Raw genomic sequence first — 17,416 nt, 5'->3', positions numbered from 1 at the left:
AATGAAAATGTAGTACGCTTGGACACCTGAATAAAAAGACAAGGTGATGAATGGAATAAGACTGACTGTAAATACCGAAAGAATAAATAATACTGCTGAAGTAGTTTCATGATAATCGACAAACACCCTATTCATTATAGAAAACATGTAAATACAACTAAAATAAAAGACCACAAAAATAAAGTATAAAGATAATAAAATAAAAATACAAAACTGTAGATAACAAATTTCCCTCAATCTTTCAATTTCATATCGAGCATAGACATTACAGGATCTCTACTGCTTTGTAAGAGGCGTTAACGGTCCTATAGAAAACGCCGGCGGCATAGTATAGGATGATTTAGCAGAAGAAGCAGATGCGGGTGATGGCGGAGAAGCAGACAGCAAATTATTCACACTCAAACGAGAGGAGGACGAAATTTTACGTATTCGACGATTTGAAGAAATGCGTACGGGTCCAACATTGGAAGCATTGGAAGGTTTTGCACCTGCACTAGCGCTCGACAATCCACTCAAAGAGACAGAAGACGGGGTACGAGATACGGCCGCCGAAGAAGGTGTCGAGGAAGACAGGGAATTCGGATCACACTCCAAAGGAGGAATTACGGGAGGTTGGGAAGGGCGAAGAGAAAGAGATCTAATAGTAGGTAACTGAACAAAAGAAGAGTCAGGGTCGGTCGGTCTCAATTTTGGAGAATGAGCGGGTGTCATTAAAGGGGTTACATCAGGGGTAGGGCTAAAGCTTCTGATTGAGAATGTAGGACTACTAGGAGCAGTACTACAGGGAGAACCGGGCCGTGAACGGCGCTGATAACGGTTATAAGCGAAATCAGAACCGCTAAAGGGCTCTTCTTCGTTTGCAGATATACTTGGACGAGAATAGGGGGCGTGATTATAGTGGGCATATCTCAAGGATGGGGGAGCATGTGTACTAGGTACAAAGCTATACATTGAGTGCAGAGAAGTGCTACTACTGGATCTGGGTGGTAAATATGGTGTGTGCGAAGAAGCTCCGGAATAGAAGGAAGCATTAGGTTGCTTTAAGGGAAAGCCGTTAGCGAAAGAGCGGCTTGCTGGAAGGCCGGCGTGATTTGGAGACGACTCGGAAGAAGATGGCGGGGGATTTCCCAACGAATTTGGAAACTTGGTGGGAGAAGCGAAGCTGGATAAAGAAGGCAAAGAAGCGGAGGAAGAATCTGGTATCGGTTGCTTGGGAGACGTATTATACATAGAATTTGATGGAGCACCAGCAGCCGAATCGAGTTGGTTAGCGGCGGCAGAAGCCAACAAGTACATTTCGTTCATAGAAGACAAATTGGTGTCGGACTCTGATTTTTGAGGATAACCGGGAAGTGCCGAGGGAGGGGCAGGAGCTCTGGGATAATTGGCACGAAGGGAATCGAAAGCGGTAGGCTGAGGCTGATGATAAATGGGGGCACCGACAGGCTGGTTGGTTGTATTGTAGGTAGGAACAAAAGCATGTTGAGGTTGAGTAGAAGCGGAAGAAGAGACAGGGCAGGGATAAGGGAAGGCGACAGGGACGGTGGAGACGGGATTAGGGACAGAAGCATAGGTAACACCAATTTGAGGAATTGGAGAATTATAAGTTTGGGCGTTGGGTAGGGATAGGGCAGGAAGATTGTTGGAAGAATTATAAGAAGTGACAGAAGAAGGGTCGGGGGTAGGATGGAGGGAGGAAGAAGGATCGAAAGGTTTTGCATTGGCGGAATTGGCCAATGCATTATTTCTCCGGGAACTTCCGTTAGTGTGAATACGAGCGTGTCTAGTTAGTTCATCACTTCGAGAGAAGCGTTTTAAACATCCAGGATAGGTGCAAGCGTGAGGCTTTTCACCGGTGTGAGTACGAATGTGACGGGTTTGGTGTTCCAGGCGATAAAATGCCTTTGAACAAAGAGGACATTTGTAGGGACGAGGAGCGTCAGGGTTTTTCACATTTGTGCGGGCAGCCTTGTTGGCGTTAGCGTTGGGATTCGAATTTGAATTGGAATTGGAAGAGGGATTGGAGTTGGAGTTAGGATTAGAGGGAGCTGCATGAGAATTCGGGGAAGACGACGAAGTAGGAACGCTGGCAGATTCAACGCTAGTATTGACAGAAGAATCGGACATGATAAATTATGATCGACGTAATAGAAAACGGAATATACAGCCAAAAAGAAAAAAAAAAAAGGAAAATAATACAATAAAATAAAAAAGGGTCAAGGAGCCAGTTAATAAATTAACGAAAAGAGAAGAGGCAGGAAAAAAAGAAAAGCGAACCAAAAGAGAAAAAGGAAAAGTAAAATATAGAAAAGGTTTGAATGAAAAAAGGTCAAAGGGTAAAGGCGTGTGATGGATCGCTTTTGGTTTGGTTTGTGTTTGTTTCCAAAAAAATAAAAAAAGAGAAAAGAAATCGAAAACGTCTAAACACCCAAAAAGAAAAAGAAAAAGAAAATTAACGATTGACGGGACGTAATTTTAATTATCTTTTTTTTTTGCGCTTTTTAGTTATAAAAAAAGAATCAACAACAACAAAAGAGAAGAAAGAAAAATAGAAAAAGAAAGGTGAAACTAGCGTTTAACGATTTCAAAATTGAAATAAAAGGATCGTTGGAATCAAATCAACCACGCGCGACTAAATTTGAAATGTTAAAAAGGATCCAAAGCGGGTTTCCACAATGCAATGCAATAATATAGAATTGTGGAAAAAGTAACAAGGAAAAAAAAGAAAAAGAATCAAGACAAAGAATATTTAATTATAAAAAAAAATTAAATACGTTTCTGCTTTGTCTTGTCTTGTTTTTCAAAGATTTTTCCACAAAGTAGTAATAAAGGTGGTGGTGGTAGTAGTAGTAGTAGTAGTAGTATTACTGTAGTAGCAGTAACCGCAGCAGTAGCGGTAGTAGGAATAGTAGTAGTAGTACTAGTGGTGGTACTAGTAAAGCACTAGTATAATAGCAGCACTAGTAGCGACTGATTATAAGAATAAAAATGATAATAAAAAGGACAAGGATAAGAATAAATAGACCAAGTAATAGAGAAGTAAAAGAAGATAGTAGTAGTAATAGTATAGAGTAGAGTAGAATAGAATAGGATAGGAATATCGACGAAAACCAGACTACTTATCGTGTCAAAAAAAATAAAAAATAAAAAATAAAAAAAAAAGAAGAGAAAGAAAAAGAAAAAGTTTCGAGATAAATAATATATCCTTCTAGTAAAGGATTCTCATCCGTAAACCAGTTCGTTTTATGCCCAATATTTGTAAATGTTTGAGAAAAAGGGAATCAATCGACTGGGAAATGATCCTCTTTTATATGAGAGAATTAAGCTACGTAGATTGTCGGGGACACCTGAATGGATAAAGACAAAAAGTGGGTAAAAGCGGAGAAGCAAATAGGCTTTAGTCAGAACGATGGGTTTTTCTTTTTTCTCTTGCTTTTTTTTTTAGGTGGCGATTCCCTTACAATATCCCCATAGAGCAAAAGAGGACAAGGAAGGATAGTGTGGAAAAGAAGAGTGTGGTAAATGAAATAAGACTGGGGTACCGAAGGATACCGAAGGATACCGTGGAGTGGTATGTGATGCAGTCGGTAGGTAGTAGAGGTGAGAGAGTATGGAGAGAGAGAATAATCCACCCACCGGGTAAAAGAGGGAAAGGGAAAGGGAAAGAAAGGTATGGGTGGGAAGAAAAGTAAAAACAAGTAGGTAAAGTATGTAAAGTGGGTAGGAGAATTCTAAAGAATAAAGAGAATTCAAACGAATGAATAGTTTTGTTTTTTTCAAGAGACGAGAGATGAATTGAAAACCAAAAAGTATTATGCTCTGCTTTGCTCTGCTTTACTCTCTGCTATGTCTATTGCTCCCTTCTACTACTACTACTCCTCTTCCACACCAACTATTACGCAGTGTTCTTGTCTTTTCCAATGCCATTTACCGACTTGCAATGCATCGGTAACTCATTTAGCCATGATCTGACTCTTACGCAATCGATATGGAGCACAGCGATAGAGTGGAGCAGCTCCAACTGTCTGGAGGAATCTGGAGGAATCCTTGTGCTTATGGTTCGCTCGGCTTTCGGGACAGACAACCCTAACCGAGGAAACAGGAATGCCGAGATAAACAAAAAACCTTGGTGAAACCGAAATTGCAAATCGATCGAAAATGGACTTTTTTTTTTGTTTTGTTTTGTTTTTAAATAGAGATGCTTTTTAATAAATGTAATTACAGATTATAAAACTGTGGATTATGGAATTTGGGTTTGTTTTTGTTTTTGTTTTTGTTTTGTTTTTCTTGCAAACTCTCGCGCACTCTCTTTTTCATCTTGGTATGCTTTCCCTCCATCGCACTCGACCGATCTATACCGAATTATGCACCGCATTGCTATTTCTGAAAGCGAGTCCCTTAGATCATGTTGATGGTTTATTTACATTTCCAAACCAAACAAAAACATTACAGCAAAAGCCTTCTTCCACTTGGCTTCAACCTCTACTCAAATCGCCTTTTCTTGGGCTGGTTTGTTGTTTCTTGGGATTGCTTCTGTCCCTCGTGTCGTTTTCGACTTTTTCTTCTTGCTTCCATTCATCATCCTCTTTGGATTGGATCTTTGGGATTTCTTGCTTTCTCTCCCGACCCCATTGAAACTCTTCTCTAGTTTCACCTCCTCTCTTACACACACTCTCTTTTTTTCTCTCTCATCTACTTTTTTTTTTCTATTTCTTTCTCTGCCATCTTTTCTTTTGTATTCATCTTTACCTTGTTTCTAGTTTGGCACTTTTTTTTTTTTTTTTTTTTCTTTCTCTTCCAAGCACTAGTTTTCTAGTTTTAAAGAAAACAGTTTTTTTTTTTTTTATTTGGTAATTTTCTTTTCTTTCTCTCTTTCTCGCGCGCTCTCTCTCTCTCTCTTATATATATATCCTCCCATTCCACTTTGCTTTTTCTTTTGTCTGTTTATTTGTTTACTTGTTTCCACTTTCAAAACATCCTCCCTCTTCGCTTCCTTCTCACTCTATTCTCCAAGCGAGCCTCTCTTTAATCATCCACTCCTCAATTCTCCCTCGTCTCTTCAACCTCGCTAAACTGCGTTATTTGTAATCTATTAGTTTTTCGGAATATTTTATTCTAGAAATTCACGTTTCCTTATTTCATTGTTGGTACGCGCCCTTTTTTCCTGCGCACAACCAACTACTCAAAAACTCTTTCTTTGGAAGGTTTCTATATTTTTCCCTTCTATTTAAGCAGATTTTTGCTACAGTCGAGCTTTTTATTAAGCCTCGTCTTATTCGCAAGCGGAACAAGCATTTCTAAGTCGGGATTTGCAAAGATAGTGTGTGGAAGCGTGTTTCATCCATTTGTTTTCCAGTTTCAAGATTTTAATTTGTTTTCTTTCTTCTTCAAGCGCTTTCTGCCTTGTTGTCCTTTTTCTTTTATTCTCCCTCTTCTTTGGAAACATTCTTGATTCGACAATGGCTTTCTCTTACCAGCACACTAATCGCCCGCAAGCCCAGCCTTCTGCGGCTGCCCCCGGCTTTGGTATGTTTGCCCCCGTTTTGTCTAGCAACAATGCAAACTCTGCTGCATCGGTTGCTGCTCTGTTGAGCCATACTCCCATGTACGGACTTGGCCAGCGTCGTCCGTCCTTTTTGCCTGGCGTTTCTGTGCCCGATTCGATTCCAGGTAAGTCGGGCATCTCCATCCCTTCTTCTACCTCTTCCTCCCATCATATCCGTACCTCTTCCAACCAAAACAACGGTGTTTCGGGTGCTTCCGCTGCTCCTTTTCTTTCTCAACACCGTTTACAACAACGTATCCCTCCTCCTGCTCCCACTGCCCCTTCTAATTACTATTGGCCATCTTACCAACAGTCCGTCCCTGCTCCTGCCCAATCTTCTCAACGTTATCTAGCTCCTGAGAAGTATCCTTTGGCTTATCATCCTCCTGCCCAAAATCCTGCTCTTGGAAACCCCATGTTGTTGAACCCTTCTGGTCAAGTCTCATATTCCTCCTTAATCCCTGGCTCCCGTGGGACTACTTATTATGATTCTTTACCAAATGTCGGTACCGTGAATTGCCCTGTTCCTCCCCAGGCTGTCAATCCCGCTGCTTCCACAAACGTCCCTACAACCATGGGCAACCGCTACGATCCAACAAGCGTCTGCAATGTTGCGCCTCCTGTTGGTCAGCGCATGTCTCCTCATTACCAAGCAGACCCAAACGCCATGGAGCAAGATGATATCAGTTACACGGGCGGCGTTTCTCCCAACTTGGATTACAAGATGGACCAAATGGTTGAATATCTTTCTATCATGACTTGCAAACTCTATGCGAGATTCCTTAATAATGCTAGAATGCATTCCTTGGCTACGTCTTTACCTAATCTAGTCTTTTCTTTCCGTAAGTTTGTCTTGCAAGTCCTGACTTCAACCCGTCTTCCTCGTGCCTCTTGTTTGTTGGCCTTATCCTACATTTCGGATCGCTTGGATGCTGCTTCTCAGTCTTCCGAATTCCTTAACCAATGGACAAAGGAGACTCCCTTCTTCCAAATATGTGCATTGCTTACCAGTGCTTTAATCTTAGCAAACAAGTATTTGGATGACAACACCTTTACCAACCAATCCTGGTCTCAAGTCACCGGGTTCAGAACCCAATTACTTAATAAATTTGAACAGGATTGGCTTACAAGCATGTGTTGGAACTTGAACCCAGGATCTCGTGGTCATAAGGCTTGGGAATGGTGGAGTGCTTCTTATGCGTTGTTCACTTCCTCCAACAATGACAATATCAATAAACATCGTGATCAATCTCAAGGCCCTGGTCAGTTCCCTACGAATTCTTCAACGGTAAACCGTACTTGCTCGGATTACAATTATTACTATCCCTACTCCCAAGTGGGATACTTTCCAATGTACACCCGTTATGCTATGACTTAGAATTCATTACTGGGTTGAGGGTACATGGTGCCTTATATTTTTTTCTTTTTTTTTATACTTTTTCCTTTTTTCCTTAGGCGGGTTAAGGAATTGAAAGACGCTCAGTTTTTCCTTGTTTTTTTTCGTGCTAGTTCGTATCAGAAAGAAAAAAAAACCAAAAAAAATGAAAAACTAAAATTGGTAAAAAAATCTTTATATCAGTATTAGTTACTTGTTGGACTTTTGTTTGCTTTTGTTTTGTTCCTATTGGTTTATTATGAGCACCTTTTTAATTGAATCCAAACACAGGCTAAACCGTTTTCATTCGATATAGATTTTGCAATATACTGATACTTTATATACGTTATCTGTCAATTCTCAGGTGCTTGATGAAAAAATTCATCACAAAATTCTTATATTATCTAGTGTCGGAAGCAATTGTGTTTGTTTTAGCTGAAGAGCTATCCACCCTTTGCGAACTTTTGATTGTCATCTATTTTGTTCCTGTTTGGGAATAGCTCAACTTGCTTTCCGATTTCTAAGGATTGTATTTACATAAAAAATATGGTTTACTTGATGGCATTGGTATCTCTATGATCTCGCCCTTGTCAATAGGTAAAGAACATGTTTTGCAATTTCGTTTTCGGCTTTCTTTTCGGCTATTCATTTCTACATGTGAATGGCGGTATAAGAAAAAGTAGATGTGTTCTCTACCTTATTGATGTTTTATTATCTTTCGTCTATCAAATATAGAGACTATTTTCATCATTATGCTTAGATTGCTATGAGTTGGAGATAGTGTACAGAACGATGCTGATGAAAGGACCTGGGTAGTGTTCTTTTTTCCGAAATATCCATGCTATTATCGTCAAACCAAAATAAGTAAATAAATTGTTTTCCTTCCTGTTTCATATTATTTATCAATTGAATAATTGTATCAGTAGACTATAAAAAAATCGTAGATGCGTTGTAGCTAATAGTAACCCAAGAACGTCAACTCAATGAGGATAATACGGTGGAAACATAATCTACGTAATAACTTGTTTACTGTTGGTGGTTAGTCATCACTATTCACGTGCCTCACCCTTACCCACGTACGAGAGATGTCTGAGGCGCGCTTCAAAATTTTGTAACAGCAACCAACCACCATACCTAAACTTTTTTGAAAATGTCTATGGAATTAGATCAGTCATTGGATGCCATCATAGCATCGAAGCCCAAAGGAGGAATTAGAAAGCGTCGTTCTCGTGTTAACAAGCCCAAAGCCTCCAAAGCAAACAAAACCTCTAACGATACAGTTTCTACGATAAAGTCAGTCATTTCCGAGGAGTCGAAGATTATTGTGTCTAACTTACCTCCCGATGTCACAGAAGCTCAAGTTAGAGAACTATTTGTAAAATCGATTGGTCCTTGCAAACGTGTGTCCTTGGCATATGGTCCAAATGGACGTTCTAAGGGTATCGCTACAGTTATATTTTCTCGTCAAGGTGACGCTACTCGTGCTTACGAACAATATGAAGGACGCATGGTTGATGGTACTAGAAAGATGAAAGTTGAGATTATCCTTGATCCTAGCCGTCAACTAAATTCATTAGCCGCTCGTGTTGCACCTGCTAAAGCGAACACTCCTAATAAGCCCAAGGCTTCTAAGAAAAGGAACGTTCGCCGTAGCAAGGGTAACAACCGACCTAAGAAATCCGCTGAGGAACTTGATAAGGAGATGGATGATTACTTCGGATCGAACACCGAGAACAAGTAATTGATAATCAACAGAAAACGAATCAGATTTTAGAAATGATCAGGGATTTACGATTTGTTGCCCACCTAATTAATTGGCTTGGACTATTTTCAAGATTTTTTTTTTTCGAACTTTAGTAGTACTGGAATATAAACCTATGTTACATTTGGCTCTCTTGATCGATGGAAACGGATGATGTTGTAATTTGGAAATTTTGGCGCGATGAAACATTTTATTTCTTTATCTATTTATTTTGATGATGAATTGGACTCATTATGAAAAGTCCTTTCGTCTGAGTAGTTTTTAAGGATCGTCTGTCCTGCCTCTCACTCAAGCTTCTGTTACAAGACCCATGTTCGGTGAATCAATAATGATGTTTGTCTTTAGTAGAACTCTGAATAAAAGGGCTCAGTGATATTCAAAAGTCGGCTAGTGGATTAATACTGCGTGCGGCGAGTGTATTGATATACATTACCTTTTCATTAATAGACTCGTTCCCGTGATATCACACATTAGTCTGATTTTTTTAAGTTACGACTGCGGTTAAAGCTGATATTGATTTTGATATTATGGTTGTCAGATTTGTATTTTGAAAAGTTACATCTGGATTTCCCGTAATATTTGAAGTTGACTCTTTGCCGTTTCTTTAATTTTGTACGTGTAAAGGAGGTGTATGTGGCTCTTTCGTGGAACTTGTTCTTTGTGAATGACATGCTCTTACTACGTGGAGTATATATATATAGTTTATATCTCACCTTCCTCTTTTCCAGATGAGAAATTTGTAAATTTGATGGAAAACGAACGCTTGCCTACGGATTTTGATCCTAACGAAAACGACGGTTTTTTTTGGTCTTCTATTTTTGGACTATTCAGGTCGAACATTATTATGATTTCCGCTTGGGGATATTTGGGGACTGTAGTCCATCCATTTATCAGGTTGAGTTGGGAGAAAGTAAAACACCCGATAAAACAAACATGTGAAACGAAGTTCAAAATTTTTGCTTATAAAACCCAATTTGTTTGTTCTAAAAGACCTGTTATGAGGCTAGTTGAACAAAGGAGTGCTGTAGATTATAAATTTGCTTGTTAAACCATGAAACACCGATTACATAGTTTGTTTTTATTGAACGTTTTCAAACTATACATTATTCAAACACTTTCTATTAATACAACGAAGTCAAAGAAGGGGACGATTTCTTTACATATATATATGTACTCAGCGAGAGTCTGAGGTGGTTTTATTTAGTTTTCTTTATTAGATAACCTAAAATAAATTCTTGTTTATTTATATCTACAAGTCTATTAAATCAGGGAGGTTTTTTGAAGCAATATCTGTCTTAAGAAGATGGTTGGTTTGGTTTGATTTGTATAAATTAAGTACAGTCCAGTGCTCAATTAGGATTGCAAAGTGTAGCAAACTGGCTTATTTCAAGTCCAGCTGTGGTGGTTGGTATGGGCAAGCCTTCTCTCACGATCAACGAAAAGCCAGTAATATACATAACTTGTATAAAGCGTTCGCGGGAAGGCGAAGCTGTTTCAACCTTTAAAGCCGGGTAAACTTCATGGAAAATTATTCGGTAGAGAAAGTCTGCGGATGGCTAAAAAAAAATGGATTCGGAGAATACGTTGACGCGTTCGAACAGCATAGAATAGAAGGACGACATTTAGCGCGGTTGTCACATCCATTACTAGAAGAGCTTGGGATTACTGATGGTGAGAAACGTCAAGAATTTTTGAAAGAACGAAATAGGTTACGAGATGCCCCTAAACCTTGCATATTACGATTTATTGCTTGCAATGGACAAACTCGGGCGGTTCAGTCTTTCGGGAATTATCGGGAAACGCTGAATCTGGCTTTACGAAAGTTCTCCTTACCAGATGAAGCCAAATATGTTATCTGTGTTACACAGAGTAGTCAGGTTAGGCCCATAACTGAAGAAGCCTTTCAAGAGATATACCATAATTCTTCTTCTCCAGAAAGAGAAAGACTCATCATTGTTTCGGAAACCAAGACTTGTCCTTCTTTCGAAGATCTTCGTAAATCCTGGGAAATAGAGTCCTCTCAGTCATTGCCAAATAGCTCTAGTAGCCCACAAAAGTTTTCTTCTTTATTATCTGAAAACATACAGAAAACTCTGTTTCCTTCTGATAGAACAAATGCTTCTTGTTTATCCATTCAAAGACCTCCAAGTGAACTTATTAGTTCGCGAATTTCCCACTTTTTCCCCGAGCACCAGCCAAAGTTATTAGAAAAAACTCTGTACAATTCTTTTGTAGGAAATCAACAGATTCATCCACCTCGTGAAAGTACATTTGGAAAGGAAATTCTCCCAAAGTCGAGAAGTCTGCGGCGCCAACATTTAGAGTTTCTAAAATCGATGTCTTCATTGAAAATCAATACGTTAGAAGAATCGAAAGATGCTAATAAAGTTATGCCAACTCCCATGTTGGACGTCGAAAGCAAAGCAAAACTTGGTGCTGCTTTAAAAACGTCTCCTATACAAAATTCTTCATTTTCAAAGAAAATTGCTGAACGACATGGAGTGGCCAATATTCAAACATCATCTCTACGAAACATTCCGCTTCCTTCAGCGTCACCAATCCCTTCTCCAACGTTTGTAGAACATATAACCCCTGCGTCGCCAACTCCGACCACCACAAGTGAAGACACCAATCCAGCTGACGAAGAAGTGGAAGAACCAGTCAGATGGATTCGCGGAGCGTTGATCGGATCTGGTTCCTTCGGACAAGTTTATCTCGGTATGAATGCCTCTAGTGGAGAGTTAATGGCCGTTAAGCAAATTAGCCTAGGTGATTTTAAAAAATCTAAAGAGCTTCATTCCAGTCTTTTTAATTCTCTTGTTGGTGAAATCAATTTACTGCAAGAGTTGGCTCACGAACATATCGTCCAATATCTTGGGTCAAATTTAACATCGGAATATCTGAATATTTTCTTGGAATATGTTCCAGGTGGCTCTGTCACCGGTCTACTTGAGATGTACGGAAGTTTTGAGGCCCCCCTTGTAAGAAATTTTATAAAGCAAACTTTAGAAGGGTTGCAATATCTTCATTCCAAAGGTATCGTGCATAGAGATATTAAAGGTGCTAATATTTTGGTTGATAACAAAGGCAAAATTAAAATTTCTGATTTTGGAATTTCTAAAAAGTTGGAGCTAGAAAATCCCGATGATAAGAACGTATCTTCTCGTCAATCTTTACAAGGTTCCTCTTTTTGGATGGCTCCGGAAGTGGTTAAACAAACTGAACATACGGAAAAGACTGATATATGGTCGCTGGGTTGTTTAGTAATCGAGATGCTTACCAGCAAGCATCCGTATCCTACGTGTGATCAAATGCAAGCGATTTTTAAAATAGGACAAAACATTCCTCCTGAATATCCTCCTGATGTGGCACCTTCTGTCCATGATTTTTTAAATAAAACGTTCGCCATTGATTGTAATGAAAGACCAACCGCTTCGGAATTGCTGCAACATCCTTTTATTACAAAGTGAATGTAAGGATTTGGTTTTTTTTTACGTTTCGGAAGCAAATAATTTTACGATTTTTACGATGCATGTTGACGTTGGTTAATTTCTTGTATATATTTTTTTTGAATTGTCGCTCTTTAATATTTTGATTTCCTTTTCTTTTAATTATACCAAAATTATTTAATAATTAATTTCTTTCTTCTTTACTACCTTCTCTTTATACTGTAAAAATTGGATTCCAAAACTGAAATATAGTTTGATATTAAAAAGGAAAGTAATATTAGGTATTGAAAACAGTAGCTAGTTCCCGATTGCGATATTATTCTTGATGTCTCTTATTGAACATCATCCTCAGGATTTCGCGTTTTGAATGGAATTAAGCTGCTAAGGGCAAACCTTGCCAATCGCGTATCTTGGGCATTTGTTACGACGTTAACATGAAAGCCGGGAAGAGAGTGGGGATACATTTCGTATACAGCTTCAATTTGGGGGAAAAGAGGTAAAGCATTTCCGGGAAGACCAAAAGAAATATTACCTGTTTGATCTCCAACTGTCGAAGAGATGCCTTTGAAGTCGTGAAGCTGAGGTAGGACTAACTCGGAAAGAACAGACAAAAAGTTATACATTGGCTCACCCTCCAGAGTCACGCTCGCTCCTACAGGGAAACCAGATCTCAATCTCCATGGGGAGACATCTTTCCTAGCTTTTATTATTTCTGGTTCAACACCGGTAATAGAACGAAAAGCCATAATAGTACTCAACAGATGAGACTTATCCTGTAGGGCCTCTTTAACCATAGTACTTACGACAACTTTTGATATATTAGGGAGATTTTCTGGACGAACTGGTCGCTTGTAAGGAAGAAGGGGTTTATATCCACGAAAATGGCGAGGGGGTCGATTTTTGTAATATGGGTTGTCGCCCTTCCATCGAACCAGACGGTCTGCTGGTTCGTGAAAATGGGGAGATGAATCCACAAAATCAACATTATGTTTATAGGTACCTACTAAAACATCAGACATAACCGTGTCATTCATATGCTCTTCTAAACGATGGGCCATCGTAGGACCTGGATGAAAGTATTCAGAGTGGGGATCCCATCCTGGAAGAGGGCTGTTTTTTCCAAGCTTTTGTTTCGTAGTAAATGCCCGACGTTGTACAATCGAATACAGAACTTGACGAGTTTTTAGATGAAAGGTACTCATTATTGCAAAACAAGCCAACTCCGCAATTGTGTATTGTTTTTTTTTTTTACGAGTTCTCTTTTTAGAAAACGGTGTCTTATAAGCTCGGTCGGTAAGACTTAGGATTAAAATACACCAAAAATGAAATGTAGGAACTATATTCGAAAAGATTGAAAAATTCGTCAAGACAGCTCAAATTACAATCGGCTCCTACTCATCCAACTCTAATTTGAACTTGGATATATATATAAAAAAGTATAAAAATGCAAAAAGCAAACGATGCACCGTAAACAAAGGGTAAGAAAGTTGAAAGCAGATGGTGGTTTTCCAAGGAAATAAGCACATCGTTTGAATACTGTATATATTTTATCATTCTCTACCATATTGGTTAAAGTGGTATACCGTAATGCACCATTTATTGGTGTACGAGATTTAGTGTTGTATCAGAATTACGCTTGGTAAATCCCGAAAATTCTCGTATTAATAGTATTATTTGGTATATAATTGTAAAGAGTATTTTCTTATGATATATACCAAGCTATTCATTCCATATGTATGCATTGGAAACTCATCAATGTAAAAGGTTGAAAAACTAGACGGATATAATTACAAAGTTTTAAAGTATACGTTTTCTTAAATCATACCGGTAAAGCTAAATCAACTGTTCCAATCAAAGTGAAAAGCTCAACTTTAACTAGCATTTCTATCAAGGGCGTCTCTCATCCCACATGTGACGACTAGTAAAACTAATGAACATCAACATATACTATTTATTCTAAAACAGAAGCATCTGTTCTTCAATTTATTCTCCATTTTGCACGTAGCAGCTTCCTTTATTCCAGCACAATTATGGAGACTTGTTACGTTTTCCTTAAGCAAGTAGAATAGTAAGTAACCTTCCAAATTCTAATGTAGATCTTAGGGCTTGTTATACAATATACCCATCATTGAGTGTAAAATTTAAACCCATACGCCATTCATATGCGTTCGATTCATGACTCACATAATATATACTTTGAAGGTAGGTAACCCTTTATCATGCCCATACTCACCAAAGTGTCAACAGCTATGCAAATTAGCCTTATAATTTAAAGCTAAGACAAATTTTTCGGGCTATAAACAAGATAAACGAGAAATGACTGACATAATCTACAACGACAAGAATACCGACGTCCTTATCATTTTTTTAGATGAGCACCTCTACGTGCACAACTTTCGGAAAAACAAACAGAAGCAACATTTCTTTCCTTCAAATGTTCAAAAAGGAAATCTTTTTTTTCATCATCGTAGCAAACCAATACAAGGTTTTCTATGTCCATCCTTGATTTGGTTCCTTAAAACTACAAACCTTTCTTTAAAAGTACACCATACAAATCTAAGGAAACAAGTCGTTTCATAACAAGCAACTTTAGGTGTTGTTGATGTTGATCATTCTCTTCAACAGTTCTGATAAAAATACTTGACGCTGTACATCGGAAGTGTCGCTAGGATGTTGTGTCTGCGGCTTTGGACTCCCAATGGGTCTGAATAAAATTTTTTCTCCTTTCATTGGTGTATTTTGTCCACTTCCAGACGCTACTGATGCCGGTCGTGAACGCAAATGAGAATCATAAAACGGTGTATCTGGTCTGTCTATGTCCTTTTCCGTTGAAACATCAAAAGCAGAAGTAAGCTTTGAACGCGTCATCTGACTAAGGTTTTCAGACGAAAATGGTGAGACGGGCTGTGAGGGTTTGGGGTCAGCCATTCTACCATACTGCAGACTTGCTATGCTTGACGATGGCTGTACAAAAGAAGATGCACCAGAATGGAACGGTGACGTAGGAGAAGAATGGTCAGAAGGCAAAGAAGATGCAGGAAATGCATTTACACAAGTTGAATCAAGAGATCGATAGAATCCACGGGGTGTCGCAGGAGATGATACCGAAATGGATGAAGTTTGAGTGTTTGCATGACGACCCAGTAACATATACAAAGAGTCAATAGATAATTTTACCATTGTGTCATTATCCTCGGTAGATCTTTGGCCTTCAATGTCCTCTTCCTCTCCTAAAGGATATAGTTTGTTTGCAGATAACAACTTCAACAAGTCATAATTGACATCGTATATTTGTTGCATAGGAAAGAAAAACGGCAAACCAACATCCCATTGAGTACTCCAAATTAGACATTCCTCAGTAGGCAACTCTTGCTTTGTATTTTCAAAGAAGAAAGTGAAACGATTGTAAATCTGTGATAAGCCAGTTCGAATCTCCTTCGTAAGCCACATATCACTATGCTTCAAGCAGAAAGAAACCAAAGTACATATCGGTAAAACCATTGGAGAAAAAATTATATTCTGCAGAAGCATGCCGTATGGCTGCGATTGACCTTGGCTAAAAGAACTAACACTTAAAGCATGCAAAGGAAGCTGGCCATTTGCTGCATCCACAAGAACTTCGAAAAACATTACAGTAGTTTGTGTAGCTAAATTCGTAGAAGGAAATCTTTGAATTACATCCCCTGTACCACTGTGTCCCAGCTTCGATGCCAGACATCTTGCAGCAAGCGCACAATAAGTCATCCTCAATAATGTTTTATAGGATACCCTAGCATTTTTCAAAGAATCAGATAATAAAAACCGGACTCGCTTTACAAGGGAATTCGTATGAGATATACAATCAAAGTCAGAAAACGCCAAAGCATATAAACGAAGGAATAAAGATACGAGAGAATTATCCTTTTGGTACATTACCAAACTTGGGTCAAAAAAATTTGGTTTCCCTAAAATACGTTTCAGCGCAATGAGAAGACTGTTACGGGCACACTTTGCAGCAATACCATTCGGAGATAAAGAGGCTAAAAAGAAAGAGGAAACTCCTAGCAGATTAGCATCATCGACAATTGATCTAGAAGAGGCTTCTGATGAAAGAAGCGAGCTCGAGGATGGGCTTTTATATAATCCTTGATGATGATTTTGAGGAGAATTCGAGGCTGATGAATCAGCATTTTGTACTTCAATTAGACCTAACTGATGATAATGGATACCGCAATTCGGAACAGCAAAAGCAGCCATATGGTAATATTTCTTTGCGATAGAATAATCGGGCAATTTAGGTGAACGTGCTTGAGCCAGGTAACGATAGATATCGCCTACATAAATCAGGGAACCGTATATAGTGCCGATCAAAAAATGTGCCTGTTTGTCAGGTAGAGCTAATTCAAGTAAAGGACTACTAACATATGCCGGTGAGTAAGCAGCTTTATCAGAAGCAGCTACTGCTGACGTTTTCTGAAGAATAACACTCAAAGTACCAGAAAATAACTTCTTAAACCCAAAGATAGAAGAAAACAATGATTTCAAAAGTGTATCTTGTCGTAATGAGCTTCCAGATTTAACCTTTGCTTTGTGAGACTTTTTCGAAGTTCTGAACGCAAGCTGAGTAGCAAGGTAGGATGCTAAAGGCTCAAGACATTGCAAGCTATAGACTTTAATTAAAATGAAGGCACAAGAAACATAGAAATGAACGCAGGTATCAAGATAATGAAAATATAGAGTCACAAGTGACCCTAAAACTTCTATATTGTTTTTCCTAGATGCCTGAATAATCTTATGTTTCAAGAAGGAAATAACCCGATAATGAACCTTCGTCCATATTGCAGTCAAAGTATCCTTCTCCAAAGAATATGAAACATCTGTCAGTAATATTTCACCCATAAGCGCAGCGATTTTAGAATTTACAGACAAGAGCTGCTTCCATTCCTTGCGATTTTCCAGTTTCCCGGAATTCGCCTCCGTCACTGATCGCTTATAATTCTTCGATCGTTCTCCATTACCATTTTTCTTAGATTTGGTTGAACTTCTCGATCCTTCCACTGTACTCCCGTGTCCAGTACGATGTGCTGCTTGATTCTTCTCAATCAAAAAATCCAACTCATTTCCAAGTTTCACCAAGCTCTCCTTTAAGACGGAAAGAAGTGCTGTACTTTTATCATAGTTCTGTTCGCACAACTTCCTAAGTGTTTTGGGATCACATGAATCTCGGGCGCTCATATGTAGGAACCTTGCCCTTGACAGTAGTCGTCCTTCGTTGATGTAAACTGCCGTAGCTCAGATGCTAAGGC

At 38.8% G+C, this 17,416-nt stretch overlaps 7 protein-coding genes across 7 annotated transcripts; 4 read left to right on the top strand and 3 right to left on the bottom strand.

Moving 5' to 3' along the window:
- Positions 1-75: 75 nt before the first annotated feature.
- Positions 76-3,824, bottom strand: SOCG_03212 (transcription factor Scr1). Its single transcript, XM_013161700.1, has one exon. The coding sequence runs from the start codon at positions 2,125-2,127 to the stop codon at positions 277-279; it is 1,851 nt and encodes a 616-aa protein (XP_013017154.1). The 5' UTR covers positions 2,128-3,824; the 3' UTR covers positions 76-276.
- Positions 3,095-5,163, top strand: SOCG_05085 (uncharacterized protein). Its single transcript, XM_013162394.1, has one exon. The coding sequence runs from the start codon at positions 4,243-4,245 to the stop codon at positions 4,633-4,635; it is 393 nt and encodes a 130-aa protein (XP_013017848.1). The 5' UTR covers positions 3,095-4,242; the 3' UTR covers positions 4,636-5,163.
- Positions 5,103-7,856, top strand: SOCG_03211 (cyclin Clg1). Its single transcript, XM_013161699.1, has one exon. The coding sequence runs from the start codon at positions 5,460-5,462 to the stop codon at positions 6,921-6,923; it is 1,464 nt and encodes a 487-aa protein (XP_013017153.1). The 5' UTR covers positions 5,103-5,459; the 3' UTR covers positions 6,924-7,856.
- Positions 7,857-7,976: 120 nt separating this feature from the next.
- SOCG_03210 (RNA binding protein Mlo3) lies at positions 7,977-9,952 on the top strand. The gene has a single exon (XM_013161698.1). The coding sequence runs from the start codon at positions 8,071-8,073 to the stop codon at positions 8,659-8,661; it is 591 nt and encodes a 196-aa protein (XP_013017152.1). The 5' UTR covers positions 7,977-8,070; the 3' UTR covers positions 8,662-9,952.
- Positions 9,953-10,109: 157 nt separating this feature from the next.
- Positions 10,110-12,337, top strand: SOCG_03209 (STE/STE11 protein kinase Byr2). Its single transcript, XM_013161697.1, has one exon. The coding sequence runs from the start codon at positions 10,203-10,205 to the stop codon at positions 12,150-12,152; it is 1,950 nt and encodes a 649-aa protein (XP_013017151.1). The 5' UTR covers positions 10,110-10,202; the 3' UTR covers positions 12,153-12,337.
- A 126-nt stretch (positions 12,338-12,463) lies between these two features.
- Positions 12,464-13,333, bottom strand: SOCG_03208 (ribosomal protein subunit L7; the record flags this gene model as incomplete). Its single annotated transcript, XM_013161696.1, has 1 exon — positions 12,464-13,333. The coding sequence occupies one exon, from the start codon at positions 13,331-13,333 to the stop codon at positions 12,464-12,466; it is 870 nt and encodes a 289-aa protein (XP_013017150.1).
- A 1,387-nt stretch (positions 13,334-14,720) lies between these two features.
- SOCG_03207 (EST1 family protein) lies at positions 14,721-17,345 on the bottom strand (the record flags this gene model as incomplete). The annotated part of the gene is made up of 1 exon (XM_013161695.1): positions 14,721-17,345. The coding sequence occupies one exon, from the start codon at positions 17,343-17,345 to the stop codon at positions 14,721-14,723; it is 2,625 nt and encodes an 874-aa protein (XP_013017149.1).
- Positions 17,346-17,416: the final 71 nt, after the last annotated feature.

Source organism: Schizosaccharomyces octosporus (genome assembly GCF_000150505.1).
Source record: "Schizosaccharomyces octosporus yFS286 unplaced genomic scaffold supercont6.1, whole genome shotgun sequence".
Classification (NCBI taxonomy): domain Eukaryota; kingdom Fungi; phylum Ascomycota; class Schizosaccharomycetes; order Schizosaccharomycetales; family Schizosaccharomycetaceae; genus Schizosaccharomyces; species Schizosaccharomyces octosporus.
This window is presented reverse-complemented; position numbering and strand designations above follow the sequence as displayed.